At 48.3% G+C, this 19,566-nt stretch overlaps 1 protein-coding gene across 9 annotated transcripts in view; it reads right to left on the minus strand.

Annotated features, from left to right (window-relative positions):
- Nucleotides 1–8,170: 8,170 nt before the first annotated feature.
- Nucleotides 8,171–19,566, minus strand: part of RAI2 (retinoic acid induced 2) — a 79,085-nt gene continuing 67,689 nt past the window's right edge. For 3 of the 9 annotated variants that reach the window (XM_086386816.1, XM_086386815.1, XM_086386817.1), the window contains exons 2-4: nucleotides 16,277–17,868; nucleotides 15,078–15,179; nucleotides 8,171–9,360 (exon numbers count right to left, since the gene is read on the minus strand). In XM_086386816.1, coding sequence (XP_086242942.1) covers nucleotides 9,174–9,360; nucleotides 15,078–15,179; nucleotides 16,277–17,844 — 1,857 coding nt within the window. In that variant the 5' untranslated portion in view covers nucleotides 17,845–17,868 and the 3' untranslated portion in view covers nucleotides 8,171–9,173. Of the gene's footprint in view, nucleotides 9,361–15,058; nucleotides 15,180–15,902; nucleotides 17,869–19,566 lie in introns of those variants that run through there. The other 6 variants (XM_086386824.1, XM_086386823.1, XM_086386825.1 and 3 more) reach the window with 4 other exon arrangements.

The following is a 19,566-nucleotide window of genomic DNA, read 5'->3' on the forward strand; positions in this document are numbered from 1 at the left end:
GTCCAGTGGTTAAGAGTTTGTGCTCTCAATGGCAGGGGCATGGGTTTGATCCCTGATCTAGGAACTAAGATCCCACATGTCACACAACGTGGCCCAAAAAGGGAAAAAAACTGTTTTAAATCAAAAGGTTATTTAAAAATTAACAATTCCCTTCTATGATCCTACATTCATGCAGTATTCTGCTTAAAGTCCTGATCTCTCAAATCTGAATTGTGGAAATCTTTGTCCAAAGTCCCAGTGAGATTCTGAAGGAGTGACTGCTCTTTCTTTAAAAGGATAATATGCAATGTTTCTTCATGGTGCATGCAATATTTGATATGTGCAACCCGCTCCACTAGTTATTTTTAGATCTCTCTGATGAGTGCCTGGGTCTTATTTTCACTTGTCTTTCCATGTTTGTTTGTGACTGAATGAGGTCAACTCCCAGGAAGAAGGAGTTACAGCATATGCTTAACGGAGAAGTTATGTATGTCCATGTAGATTGATTTCTTCTTTTCCTTTTCTTCCTTTAAGAAACAGTCTGTTGTTGCTTGCTTTTCCCACATGTGAGTATATATCTCATTTCTATGTGGAAAATTGATCTATAATGTACAATCAGCATAGGAGTATCACCATTTAGAAGTGTTCATTAAGTGATGCTTACTGGTTTCCAATGGTGCATCTGGCTTTATTAATTTTTGTATAAAAATTATAGAAGTTAGCATGGATACTGGCAAAATCAATAACAACACTGCTATTAGAAAAAGTACAGGAATGTAAGGAATGACTCTGGTCAGAAAAAGAGTGTCCTGATATAATCCCTTCCTGAAATGCTTGAATTAGTCAGTGATGTGCCTCCCCCACCCCCCACCCAACCATCAGATCAGATCAGTCGCTCAGTCCTGTCCGACTCTTTGCGACCCCATGAATCGCAGCACGCCAGGCCTCCCTGTCCATCACCAACTCCCGGAGTTCACTCAGACTCACGTCCATCGAGTCAGTGATGCCATCCAGCCATCTCATCCTCTGTCGTCCCCTTCTCCTCCTGCCCCCAATCCCTCCCAGCATCAGAGTCTTTTCCAATGAGTCAACTCTTCACATGAGATGGGCAAAGTACTGGAGTTTCAGCTTTAGCATCATTCCTTCCAAAGAAATCCCAGGGCTGATCTCTTTCAGAATGGACTGGTTGGATCTCCTTGCAGTTCAAGGGACTCTCAAGAGTCTTCTCCAACACCACAGTTCAAAAGCATCAATTCTTCGGCGCTTAGCCTTCTTCACAGTCCAACTCTCACATCCATACATGACCACAGGAAAAACCATAGCCTTGACTAGACGAACCTTTGTTGGCAAAGTAATGTCTCTGCTTTTGAATATGCTATCTAGGTTGGTCATAACTTTCCTTCAGGGGACTATGAACACAGGACCTGACCAGGATGGGGAACGGCGCTGCTCAGCATTGAGTTCCATTCCAGACATTGCCAGTGTTAATAGTACCTGTTAAATGGATACACTCATGACCAGAGTGCAAAGGGTTTTATGCTTTATCATCATGTAATAAGTAAACTGCCTGATTAATAAGATGTGATTTTGGTCACTATGCTTACATCAGTCAGGATAAACTGTGCTTTGTTTCTTAAAAAACAAACCCTGAAATCTCAATGGTTTTGCTTTTCTCCCAGGCAAAGTCTGATTCTCCAGAGATGCATCTTTTGTTTTTCTTTCTTTTTTTGGCCTTGCCATGCAGCATGTGGAACCTGCATCCCCTGCAGTGGAAGCGGAGTCTAAGCCAGCGAAGTCCCGAGAGCTACCGCTTCTTTTGTGGCTCTGCCCATGTAACACATGGCCTCCAAGAATCTTTCTGTTGCCCGGAGCTGACATGTGGCACTTCTACTTGGAACCCACTGGTAGAACTAGTTACACAGCCCTGCTTAAGTGCAAGAGAGTTGGTTAGAGTGGTTCTAACAAGAAGAGGAAGAAGAAAATAGAAGATTCTGTGAACATACAACATGGCTTCCACCACAAGGCTTTAAGGATTTTTTTCAAGCTAAAATGATTGCAGACGTGCTTTGGGGCTGGGCCAGGCTGGTGGCCTAACTGGGAGAAGCTGGTTGGGTGGAGTGCATAGGTGGGCACAGGTAACTGGAAGGAACTGTCTCTGACTGGAGCCCAACTGTTGCCATGCAAGATTGTGAGTCTTATGTTACAGTTCTTCCGGTTTTTCCAAAGCAAGTGGAAAAGCAGAGTTTAGTGTGAAATCTCCCGATTTTAAAAAGGAGGCTTAAGGATTTGAAAATATGAGGCCAAACAAAATGCGCTTGCAGGTCTTAGTGGACCTATGTGCCACCAACATTAAGATCGTGCTTAGCTCTTTGGCCCAGGAACTTCGGATCTTGACTGACCCTTTATTTCTCTGAGGTAGAGCTGATCCCACATTTCTAAGAATCAGGCTCTGCCAGGGAGCATCCCCTCTGCTCATCCTGGTTCAGGTTCAAATCCATCATCCTCACACAAGCTCAGCTGACCACTGAAGCACTTTGAGCCACACTTAAAGGACAAGCTTCCCTGCATTCCAGGTCATTGCCAGGCTAGGACATCTTCCGGCATTGGGGAAACCACAAAGTATTGAGAGAGACTGAAACAGGAATGGGTGTTGGGGTGTCATTATGAACTTGGAATAGGAGGGCTCATATGTCAGTTTCACATGAATCTCAAGAACTGTGGGTGGGAATTAAAAAATTATAAATGGGGCAGGGGTCACACTAGCAGACCTACATTGTGGACTGATCATCCTGGCAGCCACTGGGGGCGGGGAGTCTCAGCAAACAAAACCCATAGATCGCCCGCAGTGCACAGAGCCTCCGAGGCACCCCCGTCCACATTATGTCCTTTGGGGGAGACTCCAGTGGTTTCATTCTACCTTTTTCTGAGCTCTTCTCAGAGGAGGAGGCATCCCTCTGAGAGACGCCCGAGTTGTTTGCTGGGTTCAGCACTGCCCACAAACAGTCTAGCACAACCACCTTTCTCTTTAAGTGAAATTAGCGGTTCCTTTCCAGATCGCCGAGGTCTGGGAGGCCCAGCTTTTGGCATGGGTCTCAGATGAGCTTTCAGGCTGGGGAAGAAGCCAGGAAGGCACCCAGAAGCCTTGACCGCTGGCAATGTAGGTTCCAGGCTCAGGAAAAGAAAGTTCTGGGCCCACAGGGAGGGCCACGTATGCCGCGGCTGCTTCCCAGTGCAAAAGGGCGATGGGGTGCAGACAGATCTCCCCACCTCACCCAGGCGCCCAGGAGCCCAGGAGCCAGGCACTGCGGCCAGGAAGCCATGTGGGACTCGCGTCACTGCCACAAAGAAGACAGGTGAGGAGAGGTCCCAAGTCCCATGTCTTCGGACGGCCGCCACCTGGAGGAGAGAGGGTGCTCCCCAGAGCCACCAGGGTCCCAGGTCCAGGCTCGGCCGGGGAGGCAGACAAGCTGCTGTCCCACTTACCTCGCCTGATGCCACCTACAAAGTGTAGGTCACACAGCAGTGGAGAAGGGTTGGATTTATTTCCCTCCGTGTCCTCTCTGGAGTGTCTTTTCTATTCTCAGCCCCTGGCGTAGCCCCATCTTCCCCCACAGTCTCTTTCACATACCCCATCCCCATTTCGGCCTTAATGGGCCAATGGGATCCAGTTTTACCACCACTGGAAGCGGTGTTCTGTGCCTCTCCCAGGCCTTTTTCTGTCTTTACTTTCATTTATTTATTTTTTTAATTGGAGGGTAATTGCTTTACACTGTTGTGTTGGTTTCTGCTGTGCAACAACATAAATCAGCTATAAGTACATATATGTCCCCTCCTTCTTGAGCCTCTGTCTCCCCTATTCCACCCTCTAGGTCATCACAGAGCTGAGCTCCCTGTGTGACACAACAGCTTCCCACTAGCTAGCTGTTTTACACATGGTCGTGTGTATATGTCAGTGGTACTCTTTCAATTTGTCTCACCCTCTCCTTCCCAAAGGACACCGATAAAGTGAAAAGACAACCCTCATGATGGGAGAAAATATTTGCAAATGAAGCAACCGACAAAGGATTAATCTCCAAAATATACAAGCAGCTCAATATCAAAAGAAAAAAACAAACAACCCATCAAAAAATGGGCAAAAGACCTAAACAGACATTTCTCCAAAGAAGACATACAGATGGCTAATAAACACATGAAAAGATGCCGAACATTACTCATTATTAGAGAAATACAAATCAAAACTACAATGAGGTATCATCTCACATCAGTCAGAATGACCATCATCAAAGAATCTGCAAACAATAAATGCTGGAGAGGGTATGGAGAAAAGGCAACCCTCCTATAGTATTGGTGGGAATGTAAATTGATACAGCCACTATGCAGACACTACTGAAATTCCTTAAGAAACTAAAAATAGAACTACCATGTGACCCAGCAATCCAACTCCTGGGCATATATCCTGAGAAAACCACAATTCAAAAAGACACATGTACCTCAGTGTTCATTACAGCACTATTTACAATAGCCTGAACATGGAAGCAACCTAGACGTCCATCAATAGATGAACGGTAAAGAAAATGGGGTACATATATACAGTGGAGTATTACCTAGCCAGAAAAAGGAACAACATTGTGCCATTTGCAGAGATGTGGCTGTACCTAGAGGCTGTCATACAGAGTGAAGTAAGTCAGAAAAACAAGTAGATTAACATATATATATATATATATATATAAATATAATCTAGGAAAACGGTATTGATGAGCCTAGGTGCAGGCAGGAATACAGAGGCAGACATGGAGAACCGACTTTTCCTATGTTTACAAAGAGAACAGAAGCTGGGCAAGGAGCCAGTGCCAGTACTGCATGGAGGGCAGAGCCATGCCCCCCAGGAGTTGTTACAGCTTCCCTGGTGTTGGCGGGCACAGCCCGGGTTGCAAATGCGAGTGAAGACAGTGAGCAATGCCTCGGCCACCCTCCCCTGGGAGCAGTGGGTGGAGCTGGGCCCCGTGCTCCCCAGCTTGCTCCTCCAGCTCCCTTGGGGACCCTGCTTTCCATCCCCCTCTCTGTTGCCTCCCAAGAGCCCCGCCGACCTTTCCTGGCTTGATTTTTCTCACCGTGGCAAACGTTGAGGTCTTCAGCTCCACACATGGTGCAGCGGGCGGTGCCCTCAGCTGGTATTGTCGCCTGTACGGGACGCTAGAAAGGCCTGGGTCCTCAAGTCTCTCTCCCTGGCTTTGCCAAAACACAGTTTTCTGTCACTAAAGGGTGAGGAGGCTCCTTCCTGAAAACCTGGGGCCTCGAGGATTTTCAGTTTGGATCCTTCCTACGGATGTCCTGAGATGCCCCCAGACCAGCTTCCTCCAGAGGACCTGAGTCACTAGTGAGGTGCCTGTGTCAGGGCCACTATGCACGGAGGCCCCGTGTTGTTGCCTTGGCTGCCGGCAGAGGGCGCTGTGCCCGCCCTGGCGCAGGGGGCGGGAGCGGGGGCGGGGGCGGGAGCGGAGGTAGGGGGATGGGAGGATGGGGTGGGGTCAGGGGTCGGGGGTCGGGGGTGGGTGGGGGTCGAGGGTGGGGGTCGAGGGTGGGGGGTGGGTGGGGGTCGAGGGTGGGGGGTGGGTGGGGGCCGAGGGTGGGGGTCGAGGGTGGGGGGTGGGTGGGGGTCGAGGGTGGGGGGTGGGTGGGGGTCGAGGGTGGGGGGTGGGTGGGGGTCGGGGGTAGCTTCTCCCTAGCAGGCCCTTAGAGAAAGCAGCCTTGATCCTGACTTTTTGAGTTCCTTTGCTGCTGAGAGCAGGCTCCTCTTCCTGTGATGAAGAGATCAGTGGCTCTTACACAGGGTGAGCAAGGGATTCCTTTTCTATCCTCACCTCACAAACCCTTTAGGGTAATTATTTCAATTACAGATGCCCCCAATGTGTCTAGTGTCTGGGTTCCTGAGAGGTTGCCCAGCTAGACTAGGTTTAAAGGCTTGAGAAAACTCCTTGAAAACAGGAACTTCTGTTATCTCTTATAAAACAAAGTTATATTTCTAACTCAAATAAAAGTTTTCTCTGAGACATCAGACATTTATAGAAAGGGGCTGATAAAAGGGAGTACAGCTCTGTATGTTGACCTGGGGGAAGTTTCCATTTCCCTGGCTTCAGTGGGCCCCGGGCCCGGTTGGAGGCCTCAGGATGTGGCCTGTCCTTGTGCCCTGCTGCGGGGGCCCATCCGCTGTGGGAGAGGAAGGGAATGGTGGCCCTTCTGTCGTCAATCCCCAAAAGGCAACAAGTCATGGTTTTACAGATGAGGAATCCAAAGCAGAGTGATGCTTAAGAATAGGAACCACTGCTTTTGTGGCCAGTCTTGCCCTTGAGATCTTCCATCCCTGCCAGTATCTCTTTTTCTCCTTTTCTAACTAGTCCATTTCCTGCTTAGGCCAAGTGATCAACCCTGCTCTCAGACCCAGAGGAAGGACAATGAGATGACATTTATGTATTCTGGAGGAAGGCATGAAAGTGCCTGGCTAGAGACCCACCTCTGTGGAGCAGAGGGGAAACTAAAAATGTCAGTTGCCTTGAGAGGCTTTGTCAAATCAGGCATTTCCATGACCCTTGATGGCTGCACTCTCTGTTACTCTCTGTAAATAAGTATAAAAGGAACTCATTTATTGAGCACTCTGTCCTGGGTGGCCCAAATATTCTAGCTCGAGTGCTTGCACATATTGTATTACTCACACTTTACAGGTCAGGGGCAGAGAGGTTAAGTGACCTGCCCAAAATCACAGAGTTACTCGACAGTGGAGGTGGGAACTGAATTCAGAGAATCCCAGGGACGGCGGAGCCTGGTGGGCTGCGGTCTACGGGGTCGCACAGAGTCGGACACGACTGAAGCGACTTAGCAGCAGCAGCAGCAGCAGCTCTAAAGCTAGTGCTTCTAACTCTGCCCAGGGTCCCCAGCCATCCCCTTGCTTAGATGCAGTGACCCAAACTGTTCCTAGTGCTGCTACAGAAACATCTTGTGCTTGGGGTTTTTCCATATTTTAAGTCAAAGTGATGCCTGGATTGAAAGGTTCATTCATTCAGTAGAAAGATTTAGAATTTTCTCATTTTATTATAACCGAGGAGGGTACATAAGATGATGAATTGGGGCATGGAAAGAATATATTAAACCTCCTTATATTTGTTTCATTCTCTCAAAATTTTGATTTTTGCAACTGTTTTATAATCTATGCATTATGCCTGTAACTTATAATTAAATCCTCAAACTCTGAGGAGGTGAATGCCAAAACATTTTCTTTGTACACCTCTGAAGAGATTTTTGACTATGGCTTGCTTTATGGTCTAAGTATATTTCTAGAAGATTCCACCCTGTTTTGAAGCATAGTGAACCATATGATTTGAGAGAATCAATCAGTACATCTTTTTTTTGGCGAAATGAATGATAGATTTCAGATATTCTGTCTGGATTTCCACATGGCGTACTGATCTGGTTAAGAAGGGCATACTGTACTTTCCCTGTGGGTTCAGTTCAGTCCACACACATTTGTTGTGTGTGTGCTTGTGTTGTGTGTCTTTGTTGTGGGTCCCCTAAATGCCAAGCACTGTGTCAGGTGTGTGAGATGCAGGGGCCTTGACCTTGGGTCTGGAGGAGCTTGTGGTGTAGAGGGGTGGACAGAGACCCGCTTTCTCTGGAATTAGGCGGACAAGATGATAGAAGCATGCACATCACTGTGGGCTGGCAGATGGCTCTTAGCTTATGCAGGAGCAGTCATGGAAAGTCATCTGGAGGAGGTGGTGTTTGGAGTTAAATCTTAAAGGATTAGACAGAGTAAGAAGATGGGAAAGGAGCGTCAGGGTACTCAAGGGTAGAACCACAGAGGCTTGTGCTGGTGTGGGAGGCCTCTGTGGGGTATGAGGAGACATCTAAGAGCAAACACTTTTAGGCAGCAGAATGTTTTTTACTAAAACTATTCTGGTGAAAGTCTAGAAGAGAGATTAGGGGGCTAAAGATAGAGGCACAGGCCCACCCAGTTTTGAGGACATTTCAAAAGTTTAGGCAAAGGATGATGTGGGTTGAGTGAAGCACAGGAAGTGTAGAGGAAAGGAATGATGGATTAGAAAAACTTCAAGGAGGCAAAGGCAAGGGAGGAGTCATGGAGGGCAACGAGGGATGGGGGCGGCAGCAGAGCATAGGTCGTGTGGTGAGATCTGAGCCAGGGGCGATGCAAGGAGAAGCTGAGTTTAGTTTTAGGGGTGATGAATCTGAAGTACCTGTGTGAGCACCCTGTGAAGATGGCAGGCTGGACCTTGGGTGTTTGAAGAGAGAAAGACAGGGAGCAGGGAGATGATGAGAAAGGGATAGAGGGAGGGAAAAGTCAGGGCTGGCCTAGAGACAGGGAGGAATAAACACAACAAAGTATAGGACACAACTAGGAGAGTGGATGTGGTCCCCATAGCATGGGAGTGAGAGCTGTGGGCCTGGGACAGAGTCTGTGACGGAGGGAGAAGGAGAAAGAAAAGGGGCGTCAGGAGTATCTCGTCTGAGGAGGGAGCAAGTCAGAGAGGCAAGAGGTTGCAGAGAGAGATGTGCCCAGAACACTAAGGAGAAAGAACAGGGTAAGAACGTCCCACACCTCTGAAGGGTCAGGAAGATGAAGCCCAAGAGGCAACCAGAGCTCCTTGGATAAGTGCTGTCACTTGTAAAATTCAACAGGAGTAGGACTTCTGGGAGTTTTTTTTTTTAAAGGGAAATAAAGAGAGGGAGGAACGAAGAGAGAGAGGGAGGAAGGAGCTTCAGTAAAACATTCACTAAAATGTCATTAATTTGGAAATTTACGCTGTCTCAAGTGGGCTCTGCTGGATTTTAACCTTCATGGTGACAAGCGAAGGGTCTAAAGAGTAAACGAATAGGACAGGTAGGCTGCAAGTGGAGTGTGTAAAACCTATAGTGTCCAGAACTAAGATCCAGAACAGGCTCAAAGCAGAAGGGCCTGACCCTGGCCAAGCCCAGAGCAGGGACCAGTGTAGCCACCAAGTGATCAGTGGGAACGGAAAGAAGGCATGCTGTGTTCCAGTTCACTAAACAGTCATGGAGGCCAGAAGCTGAGGACCCAGCAATCACGTCTCTGTTGCAAGCCTGTCTCGGGAGGCTTGTGGCCTAAGGGCCTGAGGGAAGATGGGAGAAGGCTTCCCTGCAGTGTCAACCTCCTGCAGTTGTTCTCAGAGAAGCCTGGGAGGAAAGGAGCTGGGGAAGACCTGCCCAGAGGTGCCCCTGGGGCTGGGCCCGGCCGGGCGGTGAGGAGACACTTGCCTGGAGGCTGGGGGCCGTTTCATGCTGTCCGTCAGCTTGTGGATGAAGCCAGCCGGCCAGCGCCCGCGGTCCACGCGTGCCCTGCTGTCCTGCACGCTGTGAGAAGGGACACAATTGGAAGAGCTTTTTTTAATGGAAAAGAGCAGCACCAGTGTGGAGGGAGCACTGGGGAAACAGGAGAGCCACACTGTAGGGAAACAGAGGCCCCCCGTTTCCCCGGAGGGTCTGGACGGCATCACGGCCTTCCAGCCCCCGAGGCCAGAACAATGACGGAGTCAAGATGGGGCTTCCTCTGCCAGATGCTTGATGCATTTTGAAAAGATTCCCATTGAAAACACTTGCAGTAAAGTCTTGGAGCTTAAAGAATTAGCCCTCCCTTCTCTGGCTCGCCCACTGCCTGCGAGTGGCATTCCTCAGCCACACAAAGAAAACAGACTGTTCACATCCACGCTCAAGTACCAGAGGAGCACCATTCACTCACAAAGGGTTGATACCCTCTTTACAAATAATGTTATCCCTGTGTTAAGACGAGTTCCCCCAAGGACTTCTGCCAGGCAAGACCTTGTTAGCTGGTTTCCATTCATGCAGCACTTGAAATCATAAAGCTGCATGAAAAAAAAAATAACTTGCTGACAAAAAGCTGTTGACTCCAAGTGCTGGCCTGGCCGCCAGGAAGACTGAATGCCCGGGGGCATTTTGCTTGTCTCCAATGCCATCGCGTGGCCATGCTGGGGACTGACACCTGCTGACATCCTGTAATCAGGGGCTGAGTTTTTGTTCTCTGAGGATGGCACTTGGATCCTTGGAGTCTTGACTGTTTCTCTGGCCTGGGATCCAGCTCCGCTTCCAGGGGAGGAAGTGATGGGTGAGAACCTGGTCCCAGAATGCTGAGTTCAGAGGGTTATTAGACCATATGTGGCCTCGATGTCCCTCCTACTCTTGGATGGGACATACGAAGAAGCAGTAGAAGGCACACACCCCGGTATCTCGAGTCCTTAATGGAGAAGAGGCTGCTGTGCTAGGCATGCAGGGTGCCCCATCACTTAGCAGCTTTCCTCTGCCCTGTGGGCAGCCCCTGCAGGACCAGGGGGGACCCCAGACCAGCACAGCTGCTGCTCTCTGATCCTTTTTTTAAAAATTTATTTATTTTATTTTGGGCTGCACTAGGTCCTTGCTGCTTTGGGCAGGCTTTCTCTAGTTGCCGTGAGCAGGGGCTACCCTTCGTTGTGGCACGTCGGCTTTTCGTTGTGGTAGCTTCTCTTATGGCGGAGCACTGGCTTAGTTGCTCCATGGCATATGGGATTTTCCTGAATCAGGGATCAAACCTGTGTCCCCCGCATTGGCAGGCGGATTCTGATCCACTGAGCCACCAGTGAAGTCCCTGTGATTCTTTCATATACAGGTCTTTTACATTTCCTCTGAATTAAGAGGCCTGTGGCCAAATATACTTTGAACCTGGGTAGACAGATGGTGAGGACCAAACTACAGGACTGGGAAGGCCTGCTCACGACAAAGCACCTGGAGGAAGGTATTCTAGATTCTAAGAAATGAGACATGGCAGATGATGTTCCAAGCAAAATTTTGACCATAAAGAAAAACCGAGAAAGGCAGCTGAGTGGGGTTCAAAGCGGAGTGAGGATGTATCACAGGCATATCAAGGGTGGTGGGCACAGGGATGTAGCTGATCAAAGGTGGGCAGTAAATGTTCATTTTAGGAGGCTTTGCTGGAACCCGCAGTCAGTTCCCAATTTCTATCTGGGGTTCTTTTATTGTTTTTAAAAAGATAACAGCTTTATTGAGGTATAATTCACATGCGATACAATCCAACCATTAAAAGTGCACAATTCTATGTTTGGGTTTATTTTTTTAGCATATTCACAGAGTTGTACAGTCATCACCACAATCAATTTTAGAACATTTTCACCAACTACTTGGAATTCTTGACTCTATGAGGTAGATGGAAAAATTGGAGAAGGAACAACCATGATGACAAAAGGAGTATAAAGAGGATCTCAGAGAGTGTGAGAGGAAATGGGGCTTTTGAGTTGAAGGCAAGGGGGCTGTGAAAAGATCTGGTGTTTAAATAGGAAACGACTCAAAGGAGAAGATTTGGCCTTTGTTTCCATTGAGGACAAACAAAAAAACTGGCTCAATTACAGCAAGAAGGATTTAGGTAAAGCATGAGGGAAAAAAGACACACTGAGCTTCCTGGCAATGTTGGTGAATTCCTGGGTTATGCTGCCCTTGGAAATAAGACTGATGAACAGCCATCACAGGGCAAGTTGTGAATCACGGGTCCTTCCTGCTTCGTGGTGCTGGTAAAGGGGTGAGGCATCCCTCCAGAACTGGCTGAGTGAGGGCCTGCCCTTTTTGTGAGGGGGAGTAGTGTTGCTGAACCCCCGGTGATGAGGGAGAAGCTTCAGGAGGACCCTGTAACATGCTGGATGAGTGATGGCCCTTTGGATGGATGAATGGACTTTCCCAATAGTTTCCTGGTCAGATCAGCCTTGAGGTAGTAAACCAGGAAATATGAGGGACCAGAGATCAGAGCTACAGATCTCTTTCTGATTGTTTCTTGATTAAATTCATTCTTCAAAGAATTTTTGAGCTCCTGCTGTGGGCCAGGTGTTAGATCCTAGAAATAAAGTAGTGGTTCTCAACCAGGGGTGACTTTGCCCCCAGAGGACTCTTGCCAACACGTGGAGACATTTTTGTTGTCACAGTTGGGGCAACGGGAGGGGTACTGTGGGGGTCTTGTGGATACAGACCAAGAATGCTAGTCAACATCTTACAGGGCACAGGACAGCCCCCCAACACAGAGCCCTTCAGTCCCAGATGCCAATGGTACTGAGTTGGAGAAACCTCGAGATAAGTAAGATTCAGCCCCTGCTTTCAAAGAATTTGGTCTGTCCGTTGTGCTACTTCTTAATATGGCTTGAAATGAGTCCTAAAGAAAGTTTCTGCATTGAAAACACTCTTCACGTCCCTTATTTGAAGAGTTATAAATAAAACTGAGTTCCTGACACCATTTGGGACTAACAGCATGGTGCTATCAATGTAAAGCGGCTCATCACATTCTTACTAATTGACTGGGTTATCAAACCTTATGTTTTTAAAAATGATTTAGCAGAGGGAGGACAGGATCCAGGTGGCCTTTGCCATCGTTATCAGCAGCACAAGCCTACACTTTCATTTGAGCCTCTGTACAGATAGAGTTGGATGGAAAATAACCTATGAGTTGGGTTAATATAGTAAACCTCAACAGTTCATCTCCTTTAACTTGAACTTGTTCATAATTTTGGCAGAGCATAGCTAAAATCTCACTTCACTTAAAAATCCCCTGGCTTAATAACAGTTGCAGATGGATTATTTACAATCTTTTGGAACTAGTTCTTTCAAGCACTCATATATACTACTTACTATAAAATAACCAATATGTTAATTAAAATAGAATCTCAATTTATTAAAATGGCACCATAAAGGCTTCAAATATACCCTATTTTGTTTCGCTGATGTGGGAGGTCAGTTATTTGACCTGGTGGTAGTGAGCTGTTCTGGAAAATTGCCTTTTTTATTTAATGAGGAGTAAAGTCGGCCAGAATGACCTCTAACGCTTTTTTCCCCTGCTGTTAAAGTTTTCAGCTTAGCAGCTTTTGAGTGTGACTGTTAGAGGCTTGGCATCCATACACTTCAGCTTGAAATCTCCCCTTTACCGTTGTGCCAAGTGCTCTGGGCGTTCCAGTTAACTGGAATGGTCTTGAAAATAATTGAAAAAAAAGCTGTAATTCAGACTCTTCACTAATTCATACTGGTTTTTGCCCCCAAAGGATCCAAATTCCTGTGGGTTCATCAGGCTTCAAACCCAATATTTAAGAATCATTGCAAAGTACATATTTTTGAGTTCTTGATGCTTAAAAACTGGAAGCAGAAAACTCTTCTGAGCCTCGATTTTCTCACTTGTAAAATGAAATCTAAATCCTTTTCCACTTTATTAATTAGGCTATTTATAAAGATAATGACTATACTGACATACTCTCTCAGTAATCGGCCACCTTCATCTTTCCTCCTTCCTCCCATCCCTTTCCCCTTCCTCCCTTCCTCCCTTCCTTCTTCTTGGAGTTTTTAACCATTGCAGACATGTTTTTTTTTTTTCATGCTTAAAGTGTGAAGTTTTGCCTTTGAATCGAAACAAATGTTTGACCTCACTTTAGTGTTTTCTACTCACTGTCAAGGACTTCCTTGGTTAGGATAGTAACTGTATCATCTTTAACTCTTTCTTCCTTTCTTCTAGATCATCCAGTTTTTACTTAACCAGGAGGATCACTACCCTCAAATATGAATCCTAGCAACGTGTTCCAATTTTTTATCATTTCTGAACTGAAGCCAACTGACGCCATCTTGACAAGTCTGAGCAAATATCAACATTCCTAGGGACTAATCATATTTCCTAAAAGACTCTGAAAAGCCGTTCTTTAGGCTAGTTGACTAAAACATTTTTTTTTTTTTTGAGAAGAGATGGGAAGTTAAGTCATGAGAAAACACCTGATGGAAATCCTGCAGGACTGAAATCTGGAAGAAGGGTAACTGGAGACAGTTGTCCCTCCAGGGAACCTTAGGCTCATTCTGGCCACAGCAGCAGGCCCTTTTCTTTTCCTAATTCCAGAGCAAAGTAGATTTTGGTTTCCACCAAAGGCTGGGAAGGGGGGGCAGGTAGAGGGTGTCACTGCCCCTGCAGCACAGCCCTGGTTCCAACACAACAGCTCTGTGTTCAGCCTTCACAGATCTCAGTGAGCAAGTCTCCCAACCCGACAGCCAGTCTCTACCACACAGGCCTCTCTCCCAAGACCCAATGATGACTGGCAAGGCCAATGGATGGGCACAGCTGGGGTGAGGACAGAGGCCGGTTCCAGGGCTGGGGGATGGCCCCACGCTGGCTCGACACCCACAGATGGCAGTGGAGCCAGCCTTTCTCACCCAATCAGAGCTGACATCGGAAGAGAAAAGGGCATCTTCAGATATCGCAAAGGGAGATTTGTAGACTGATGTTTATAATGTGATCACAGGTTACAAATGCCTTCCTTTCCACCTAGCTATCCCTCAGGTTTAAACACTTGCTTCTAAAGCGCAAAGTGAGAATTCTGTTCCCTCAAAGCCAAATAAGCAGCAGCTTTCCCCAGTACACTGTGAAAACAGGGACCCTTGCTGGCTGGTGCAAAGGCTGCCTAGCACTGCGGGGGCAGCAGAAAGAACCACAAACGTGGTGAGAAGAAGACAGCAGGTGAATGGGAACTGCTAGTCCCTAGGCACATTTGTGTTGGTTGCATTTGAAACTGAACTACACACGCCATGCTCGGGAAACATGGCCAGAAACCCACAATGGGAGTAAGAATGGAAAAAGATCACCCTATGTTGAAGCGGAAAGGATGGAGTTTGGCTTGTGTAAGAGAATGGAACTAGTTAGCTTCAGGAGAAACAACCACTTGGTTATTTCACATCGTGTCACACTTTGAAAGAGACATTTTAACAACACAGGTGAAAAACAGGAAAAAGAAAACCCACTATAGGGGTATGGTACAGGACCAGCTAAAACTGTAACCCTAGACACAGAGGGTCTGGTAGTAAAGAACAGTCTCACAACTGCTTCCCCTCCTGTCCATGTTCACAGTAACAGCTGGATACATACTAATTCCAAGAAGTGAAAGAAAGAGCTTTAAGTTTAAAAGCAGGCATGCTGGAATCAGTGCCTCACCGGCACAGCTTCAGACCCAAGTGTGCCGTGCCGCCTAGCAGGTCTATTGTAAATGTACACTCACAGTTCCTTGTTGGGGTGGATGACTTCGCGCTGGTCTCTTCTTCCAGGCGCGTCGCTTCTGTCCATTGAGAAATGCTTTAAGCGTGGGTTCTCGGCTTTGGCGCTGTGGACATGGGGTTGGATCACTCTCTGCCCACCCGATGCCAGTGGCACCCCCTCCCCCAGCCGTGGCAACCCAAAGCGTGTCCAGGCACTGCCAGATGTTCCCTGGAGGGCACAATCACCCCCAGTCGCTGGAATGGCTTTCTCTTCCCTCCCCGAGCCCACTCCCAAACATCTCTACTCAGGGCTGGGAACTTTTATGAGACACCTCCTAATCCACTGGATTTTCCTCTTGTTCTGAGTCGCCTTTGGTAATATTTTTGACTTCCTAGACTACTACTCATTCAGAACAATGCTCCTGCTGCCCTTGAAAAGAAAGTCCTTTCAGCTAAATTTTGGGAGAGGGAGGAGAGGAGGCAGGTAAACATGCCTTTAGAGACATCTGTCTGTCTTAGTCTATGGAGGGTTTCAGACCGAATTCTGCACATCCAGGGTCTCTGTGAACTAGAGGGGGCTGTGGGTACTTGGAACTCACCTCCCTCTGCCACATTTTTACAAATGAAGAAAGGGTCCAGAAGGGGAAATAAATTGCTCAAAGTCATGCGTACTCCTAATCCTCCTTTTCTGAGGGCAGAGGCCAGTATGATTCTTCTCTGTCCAGCATGTCTGAAGAACTTTGGTCTCTAAACATGGATAACTTTCAGTGCTTTACAAGTGACAGTTTTGGCCAAAGCATGCCAGTTCAGGTATGCAAATTTTATAAATGATAGAATACTGCAACCAATTAGTGCAAATGAACATTTATTGTGAAATATTCATCCTACCCTTTATTAGGTATTACATCATCAAAGCACTTTGTGGCAATGAAAATAGCTTTTTTAACCCCCTCTGATTCACCCAATATTCCATTAAAGCTGCAAAAAATGTGCAATCTGCTTGAAAAATAGGTTGCTCTTATTTACTCATTTGTGAAAAGTCAAAAATTAAAAAAGAAAATGATCCTAGCTTACAGGGCCTCTAGAGCCAATTTGCTTTCCTGGTTCCCAGCTACGCCCCAAAATAATTAACAAAGATAATTTGTTTTAAATGCCTTTTTATAAAACCAATGCACCTTTCCCCATATTATAATCATAAAAATTTTAAAAAGCCATTATTTACTTTCTTGGAAAAAAGGTGGCCAGCCGTTGTTTTTTGATTGGGAGCATGTGTATTTCCTGGGAGTTCACTTTCTTTAACTTTATGCTCCGGTTTTTGGTGGGTTTCCTGAGGGCCTCCATGTTTCCCAGGGCCTCTTCTCCTGGGCTATTGGCGTCGGAGCCCTGAAACATGGAGTCTTCTCGTCTGAAGGAGAAGTTTTTGGTGGACACCCCCGAGAGGCCTTTGATCTTGCCACAGAAGATGGTAGGCACAGTGTCTTCGACGGAGACGATCACCTTGGCCGCCTGGGACTCGCTCACCAGATTTTCAGCCTTGACCTCGCCACTGGGCTGGCTGGGTGGCTCAGTGGCATCGCTGCCGCCCCCGTGACTCTCCATGACAGATGCAGCCTCCTGAGTCGTGGTGGGGGCAAAGGGCACTTCCATGCCACTGGGCAGTTTCTCCAGCACCGGGTGACCTGGGCTGTCCACGGACCTGCTGCTGTCGTACAGTGTCTCGGGGGGAGGTTCAGGTTTCCGGTGGGCGGACAGCGACAGGTCTAGGGCTGTGTCTTCCTGGTCCATTGCGGGGCTGACTTCGCCAGCCTTGAGCCAGGGCACTGACTTCATGGAGAGATCCAGGGCCTCGTTCTCACTCCCCATCTTGATGACGGTGTGGCGGCCGAGCTGGAAGTACTCCCGGGGCTGGAACAGGTCGAAGGGCTTTACTTCCTCCTTCTGGAGAGGGCTCTGGGGGCCTTTAAAGGGGTGGAGGCCGAAGGCAGATGGTGGCTTGGGGCAAGTCGGGCTGAACTTGGCTTCGGAGCTCTGAGGCACAGGGATGGGGATGGGGATGGGGAGTGGCACGGGCAGGGGCACAATCACTGGGTAGGGCACCAGGAGTGTGGCCGGCGGGACCAGGGGTGACAAGGGGGAGTTGAATGGCTGGGGGGGCACCGGGGTGTAGCCTGGGGGAGGCTGGCAGGGCGGGGGGCCGAGCGCGCCCTGGGCGGGAAACAGATTGTGGAGCACAGCTTCGAAGGGCAGCGGGGGCTCCTGCGGCTGGCTGGGGATCCGCAGATCCAGGAGCTGGGGTTGTGCCTCGGGGTCCCGGGCCCCCTGGAAGAGGTTGTTGTGGATGGTGCTGGAGGAGCCCGGGGCTTCCGGCGGCAGGACCAGCGGGGAGTTGAGGTGCTGGAACACGTGCTGCTCCAGCACAACTGGAAGCTGCACGGGCCCCTGCGCTGTCATCACGTATGTGGCGTTGCCGCTCTGGTTGAGCTCGGGCGCCGAGCTGCCCTCCACCTGCATGTGAATGGGCATCACCACAGGGCTCTCCCCCAGGCACAGGGGCTGCAGCACGGTGGCCGCCACCTTGAGAGCCACGCCGCTCTGGGACTCGGCCGGGGGGTTCAGGATGGATGGGGCAGGCACGGTCACCAGCGCCTTCTTTACCAGATCGGTGGAGTTGATGTTCCAGGCCTCGGTGGTGATCAGCTGGGCCATGCCATTCTCCAGTCTGTTATTGGTCAAGGTGGGGGAGGAGTCGCTCATGTCCATGGTGAGGTTCTGGGACTGCAGATCGTCCATCACTCTGCTCGGATGCCACTCGGCCTGCAACACAGAATACACTGTGTGAAGCTTCCTTCTGAGACCATTTATAGCTGCCTCCAGAGCTCTCCCCAAATCTCTTAAAAGTTTCCATGTCTCAGTTACCCGGGGAGCACACCCATTTCTCAGTGTACACATACATGTGACAGCTATTTCCTAATATATACGAACACACCCATATGATCAGCTGTGCGTGGACAGCCCCAATTTAACAGACGATTAAACTATAAACACAGATGATGTCATGACTAAATAGCCGAGTGAGGTTGAACAGAGAATTGTGAAGCTGAATACGCACTCAGCTTATGTTTAGCCTTCAAGAAACACAAAGTTTCATTCCACATCACTGTATTAGACAGTTAAGATATGTGGAGATTGGACTTGTCCAAATTCAAATAAGGAGCTAAGACTTTCTTTTCTTTAAGGAGAAAACAGAGCCCTGCCACATTAGAATATTCTATAAAATTGGACAGGGGCCATCCCAGTTATGTAAAGTATTAAAAAAAAAAAAAAAAAAAACTCTTTGTAGCAGCAATAATTCTTCCAAAAGAGCTTTGATGAGAGGAACACCAGTGTATTTATACAAGGGTCATTACAGTTGTCTCCCTCTCTCTGACCAATGGCACCCTCTTTCCTCCAGCCAGAGGAAAAGCCACTCCGAGGAGCAAGGGGGAGATCGGGTAACTTGCGCAAACACTTATCGGGGTCCAGTGTCACTTTCCCAATCAGTCTGTCTGACCCTTGGCCTCCCCTAACTTCTAGCTGTCAAGAGGAGGGGGTGTTGATGAATCTAGGGCTGGGGAAATGGAACTTTTGTTGGAAACAAACATCCTCAAAGGTGAGATATACTTTCTTGATGTCCTTGGCACCTCTGGCCACCTCCTAAGATGCCAAAGGAGCCCAGCACCGGTGCTTCCTGGAGGAAGCAGGGCTGCAGCTGCAATATGGCTCTCCATGGAAACACATCCATATTTAGCCTTGTTACCATGGAGAAGGCAGGCACCATGTCTAACTCAGGGATCTGTGCAGCCCTGGAGTCTGGTGGGGCTCAATAATAATTCAATAATCCTCAGTCTTGCTGGGCAGGCCTTGGGCCACTCCAGTTCTTGACCTCACCTGTCTGAGCTGTCTAGACTTTGGTCCCGTGGTCAACTCATCCTTCTCTCCTCACCCCTAAATGACCAACACAATCTCTAAAACAAGAGAGGCGGCCCAGAACACCGTGGGATTAGAAGTCAACCAATGAGCCTTCCCTACAGGAGAGCAGCTTTAACAAATGAACAACCCTGTGATATTTCCAGACAATCACAACATGTTGAATGCACAGAACAAGGAATTTCTCTGAAGTAGGAGGAAGGGAGGGCAAGACGAAGGATGCTGTGCAAATGACTTTCTGCAGAAGGACGGGTGAGTGATACCCTGGGCTGGGCACACTGCAGAGCCTCTGAGGAAGGGTGCCAGAGCCCAGCTCCCTTGGGCCAGGTGTGCTCTGGAGATGACCATGAGCTGGCCCAGTGTGCTGGCCAGTGATGCCCCTGGGGGCAGAGTAGCAAGGGGGCTTGCCCCAGGTGAAGGGTCTGCTTTTCCTGAGAGGAGTGCTCTCTTATTCAGTCCAGAAAGTGACATGCCTCCGATATAGCGTTCATTCATTCTTCCATGCATTCATTCATCATTCATCCAAACAATCAATTTGCTGAATGC

This window comes from Bos grunniens, chromosome X, assembly GCF_055505025.1.
Source record: "Bos grunniens cultivar Pamir isolate PY7600 chromosome X, Bosgru_T2T1.0, whole genome shotgun sequence".
Classification (NCBI taxonomy): Eukaryota; Metazoa; Chordata; class Mammalia; order Artiodactyla; family Bovidae; genus Bos; species Bos grunniens.